Source organism: Fulmarus glacialis, unplaced genomic scaffold, assembly GCF_000690835.1.
Source record: "Fulmarus glacialis isolate BGI_N327 unplaced genomic scaffold, ASM69083v1 scaffold2609, whole genome shotgun sequence".
In the NCBI taxonomy this organism is placed as follows: Eukaryota; Metazoa; Chordata; class Aves; order Procellariiformes; family Procellariidae; genus Fulmarus; species Fulmarus glacialis.
Genome location: NW_009235002.1, coordinates 1 through 5,901, shown reverse-complemented (window position 1 = coordinate 5,901; position 5,901 = coordinate 1). Strand labels below are relative to the sequence as shown.

The following is a 5,901-nucleotide window of genomic DNA, read 5'->3' as shown; positions in this document are numbered from 1 at the left end:
TCTTTCCCTTGTCATGGGAAAAAGCCTCATTATGAGGCTTTCAAACAATAATCAAATTACAGTTCTTTTCTTTTGATTTCCATTTTATCAGACTCTGGGATTCCGGTTTTCACATCTCCTCTAACACACAGGAAATAAAATTTTATTTGAACCCTGGTCCCTAGGATTCTTATACATACAAATCATTCCGGAGTTAAAAAAAAAAAGGCAACACAAGTTGCTGATGCTTAGTTTCCAACAAATTACTACTGTCACCTACACTCAGAACCCCTGTGACAATCCCGCATGTTCTGCTATGCAAGGCAAAAGAAATGCTGTAGATAATCCTGATCTGTGCAAGTACTGATTGACCAGTCAGTTAAATGCAAACCGACTGGCTGTCAGCTGCAGACAGAATTTGTAATAGTTGAGTTCTGTCTTCCTCAGTGACGGCCAAAAGAATGCAAATATGGGGGACTCTCCTTTACCTACACACTCATCTCATTATTATATTATTCAATTGTATTTGTGCCTTCAACTCAGTTTGGCCAATGCACTGAAAAATTATTGGAGGATTAGACAGAGCAATTAAGTGTGCTTCATTTCTTTACATACCCTGCGCTACAAATTATGCATCCTTCCAATAGGTCAATTTTTAGATCTGTATAAACAATGGAATGGTAGAAGATGTAGTTATTAAGTAATGACATTCACAAAGATTTATCTCAAGTTAAAAATATACTACCTGAACAATACAGCTATTATAGGAAACAAAACACAAAAACAATTTTTTCACCTTCATATGCTTTTTAAAAAGACAAAATACTTCAAGAGAAAAAAAAAATTGCAAGGAAATGTTCTCCTCTCATTTATGAGAATTTTTATGTATGGTGCATGCTTTGCAACCAAGGTGTGAATCTTATTGAATAAGATTCACCAACTTTCATAAACGTGAACTGGAGCTCAGGACAGTTAAAATTCCATTTGACAGAAGTAGATCTGGATGAAATTACATTAACCAGCACTGTAGGTTCATAATAGACATTAAAAGCACTTTAATATGAAGACAGACTCTGAGATACATTGCAAATGAAATTTCTAATTGAACAATATGCACAAGTGATGATATCCTTTGATTCAAACTCTGGCCACTGCCATCCACCAATACACTATACTAAATACACCTTTACCCCTTTAAGATCTGCATTGTTACAGCTAATGAAAATTTAAAACTTACAGCAGCTATGAAATAACTTCTACAGATTTACATTGACATACATTCTGACAACTGCTGAATTCAAAGATTAAGTGGAAAGTCAGTTCAGGAAACATTCATTGAGAATACTGATAAAGCAGCAGGAGCAGTAAGTGATCATGCCAAATATAGAGCAGAAAATACTAACAGAACAAAGGCAGTATCGTAAGAATGATGAGCTTGTTAAATGCAGCAAATTGTAAGAGGCAGACGAAAACAGATGTCCCACTGGATAAGAAAAATATTTGTATTTGAAAAATATCCGGTGGCCACCTCACTTTGAGGGCATGATTTCCATTAGCTGGTTTGTTGGTTTTTTATTCCTTTGCTGGAATACAAGTTTTTGTTATAAAAGAAATTTAATCTGCTCGGAATACAGGATTTTAGAGATCAAATCCTAACAACATGCCAGGAATAACTCAGGCAATGATAGTTTAGACAAGTTTCCAGTTTCATCTGGTAAAAGAGAAAACCTACAGTGGCACAAGTACCACACCAATCACGCAGCCACTTCACAAGACTCCGAACTAAATTTGAATATATCATGTCCTAGTAGGCATATGCACACACTAGTTTGCTTTGGTGGGCCATGACAATGTTTATACACAGGAATGCTAGGACAATCACTTTTTCTTCCTCTTAATACCTGTCCATAGAACAAGTAAATGTGTAACTTACTGCAACCACATGTAACAAATGGAAGCTGATACGAGAAATGCCGAAGCCTATGAGCAGAGAATAAAATAGCTTGAATTTGTTTAAAATACAACTCTTGCTCTCACTATGAGTTATTTTGAATTCATATATTCAATAAAATGCACAGACCTACAAGCTTATGGCAAGCTATATTAACAATTATTTTGGTATCTCTGAGGAGATATGGAAAGAAAAAGGGCTTTTTTATTATTCATTAAAGATGCACCTTTGCACTGGACTAGAAAATGAGTTGCATGATGCGGAAAGATAAATTTGTTATTATTCATCACTCCCAGAAGATTGCTCCTTTGCATGAGTGCTAGAAAGCACTTAGGCTATGTCTATACTGCTCTGTCTCCGAGTTTCCACATCCCAGTGCCTGCTGCTGATATACCCCCACGCAGACGTGATCCAAGCACACACCAGCTTAGCCACATACTACACACAGAGAGAAAACACACGGGCCAGCAGGAGCTGCAGTATGTGTCCATGATTTTGTTCAGATCCAAACTACGTGAAAAATGGTGGTGTTACTTCTATGGATTTGTTACAAAAGCAAGGGTAGAAATTTAAAATATATAGAAGTCAGTGTATGTTTTACCAATCCCATAAAAATATATTATAAAAGTAAATAAAATAGCATCATAAAGCAATTCTAAAATATTCACAATATTGCCTGATTACAAATTTATATCCCATTACCTTTGACATAATTATAGGTTATAGGGGATGACAAGCATTTTCCATATTTCTTTTACAACAATTCTTTCAGAATATGAGTTCTTCATTCTAGCTTATCTGTACACTCACAAGAGACCTGTTGACTACTAAGCATATACAAATAACTTACATCTCAAATATATGTTGCAATGAGCTAAAAAACAAATCCTGATTCAAATATGTTGCTGTTACATAGCCTCAGCCTGAATTTACACTCAAGTCTATGGGAGCTTGGCTTACAGGACGGATCTGAGATATTATCCTTAATGTGTTATTTTGGTTTTGTTAGATGTAAATGATGCAAGTTGAAAGTCTAACAAGGATGACAATGATATAAAAGCTCAGTATGTACAATATGTCCTCAAAATGCCCATTCATATTTAAATAATTTATAAATAGCTGAGCAAAGATCATAACATCCTTAGCACAACAGGCTAGCAAAGTTACATGCTTTGCTCTGTGATCTGCTCCTCCAGTCTGCTAAGGCACTGAAGGTTATATTTAATACAGAGAAAAACACAAGATGCCATAGGCAGGTATGAAAGCCTGGGATCTCTGACTGTTGTGAATGCCGTACATCATTAGAAATCTGAATCCAATCCAATCTGTATCTGAATCCAATTAAAACACTTATCTGAATTAATAACTGCAATCAGTTATTAGAGAAATAATAGTTATGTAAAAAATACTTTGCCTACCATTCAGTAAAGATATGTCAACATGGAAATTTCCTTAGCCTTTGGTTAGATAGCCTTTGGTGTGAAAGAAACCATTAGAGTAGAGAAGACATTGTTCCTAAGCTAATTATACACACTTGCAGAAATCAGCAACCTTCTTTTAATTATGTGCAGATCGGACATACAGAAAAATGCTAAGATGATAGGCATTCTTCAGCTCCCTAGGAAATCAGTGGTAAAGCAACTATTTACTTCAAAGATAAAAAGACTAGTTTCCTTAACACAAAAATTATTTACGTCTCCAGGTACAACCAGGATGTACGGTTGCTCACTGCTGATTACCTCTCTCTTCTGTGAAAATAAAATACTCTTGATAGAGCATGGTGTTCTGACCTTTTCTGTTCCTCCTTTTCCTTACCTTTGCACTTGTGACTTTATATATAAATACTGTCCTGTGTATTTGATTTTTAAGTGCTGATCTTTGGCTTTTGTGGTTAGTAACCACACATGGAAGCTGCATGGTCGAAGTACTGGTGGCCTTAGCCCACAGTACCCTACACAGTAATGGCATTTTTCCTGCAACATTTTGGTGGTTCTTCATTTTCGTATGTGCTCTCATTTTAGATATTAGTAGTTCTAGTTTGATATGTCACTTGGGGAAAAACATAAAGAACATATACAAAATACATCATTTCTGTACATTATGTTTTGTTATTTCCATTTAGAGTTTAATTGTCTTTTTTTAAAGAATGAAGTTGGATAATCCATATTACATGCCATTTTAATTGTCTTTGCTGAGGCTCATCTAAAATTCTAAAGCATACCAGTTTTAGAACTGCCTTCCTCCTGAAAATATAAATATATTCATTAATTAAAACATATTAAAACTATCTTTATTATTTAATAAAAGCACATGATATCCTACAGAGAATTAACTCATTAAATGATCCTATATTTACAGAATCCACACCTAGGTTAGAAAATGCTATAAGATTTTTTAAAAGGCTTAAAAAATGTAGAAATTACATAATAATTAAAATGAGTACACTGATAGATCATCTATAGAAAAGAAATACACTCTAGAAATGCAAGTGTGTAAATTAATTAAAAATGCTTTATCTAATAGTACTTAGATTCCTATAGTACTTTTCCAACATAGCTTTAACTGTACTTTTTAAATGAAAAAACAGAACAAAATGCGTAAGTGTATCTCCTATGATCACAAAGCAATGCATGGCAGAGACCAGGAAAAAACCTACAATTTCTCATGTTTTGGGTTGTCCTACATCCAGATTGCCTTCTGGAAAAGAAGGATCATAATACATAATTTTTCAGCGCACCTGGAACTGATTCCTTCCACTCAACAAACTGGTGCTACTAGCTTCTTCACATCCACTCAATGTCAGTTTACAGAGCGAACAATCAGGCCCTCTGCTTCACAAAGTTTTTATATGGCTAGGTTACCATCACCAGTTCTGTCTGTATTTACATTTAGAGTACTTTCAACATTTATACACATTATTCAACCTCTAAGAGGTTAGTCTTCTTTTAAGTAACATGTTACAGAAGGGGATCAGTATTTGTGGTAGGTGTCCAGACCAAAAGTTTTGTTAGCTTCTTACAGTTTGCTGCCTGGACTGTTAAGGAAAACCTGATTAGAGGTGCAGTCCTACAACACTAGGAGGTTACCTGGAAATGGTAGAAATGATGAAACAAGGAAGGTTCCTTCTGTGTGCACAAAGGGTTCTCCCCACAGTGCAGCCCCAAATGGCGTCAACCGTCAAAAGCTGGGTAATGATGCTCAGTAAACCACTATACGCCACGTAAGTGAATTCTCTCCGATAGCTTTATTTGAACCGTATAGCGTATTTACCACCTAAATTTTTGTTAACCATTTTCCTAGACTACAGGAGACACCTTGAGCGTTCAGAAATCGAATGACTTCACTTCTGAACTAATCCAGTGTAAGTGTTGAAGGTAGGAATACAGCAAAGGACGTTCAAACCACCCACCGTGCAACTCAACACTGCAAGACTCACTTTCTGCTGCAACACCAAGGGAAAGCACTCCAAAGAATTTCTTTTTAAAAACAAATAATTTGCCTGTATTTTTAGAGGTGAGCACACCACCTCTGAGCACACGTTAGCCAGCTGTAACTCCCACCCACTCGGTGCTGACCGCTCGCCTGTACCTGACCTGCAGCAAACGCTGCTGCCAGCTTGGGGGACAACCAGGCCCCCAGGATGCCGCAGCGGGGAGAAGAGGCTGTCGCCGCTGAGGGAAGCCTCCGGCGGCCTCTTTCGGGGCGGACATTTTTTTCCCCTCCTCTGGCCAACAGTCCTGCACCTGCTTGCGCCACGGAGCGCTCTGAGGCGAGGGTCTGTCCTTTCCCGCCCGATCTGTGAGGTGGCTGGGCTGGGGGCTGTGAGGTGAAGGGGGGGGCGGTGTGCTGAGGTGGGGCGCGGGGCGGCAAGGTGAGGCGAGGCGGGAGGCGGTGTGCTGAGGTGAGGCGAGGAGGGGGGCGATGGTGTGCTGAGATGAGGCGAGGCGGGGGGCGGTGCGCAGAAGCGAGGC

General features: G+C 38.0%; 1 protein-coding gene across 1 annotated transcript in view; it reads right to left on the bottom strand.

Annotated features, from left to right (window-relative positions):
- Positions 1-5,640, bottom strand: part of LOC104082614 (rap guanine nucleotide exchange factor 4-like) — a gene marked incomplete at its 3' end in the record, with an annotated part of 74,807 nt that extends 69,167 nt beyond the window's left edge. Inside the window, exon 1 of the mRNA XM_009585813.1 lies at positions 5,519-5,640. Within this exon, the coding sequence (XP_009584108.1) occupies positions 5,519-5,640 (122 nt within the window). The remainder of the gene's footprint in view (positions 1-5,518) is intronic.
- Positions 5,641-5,901: the final 261 nt, after the last annotated feature.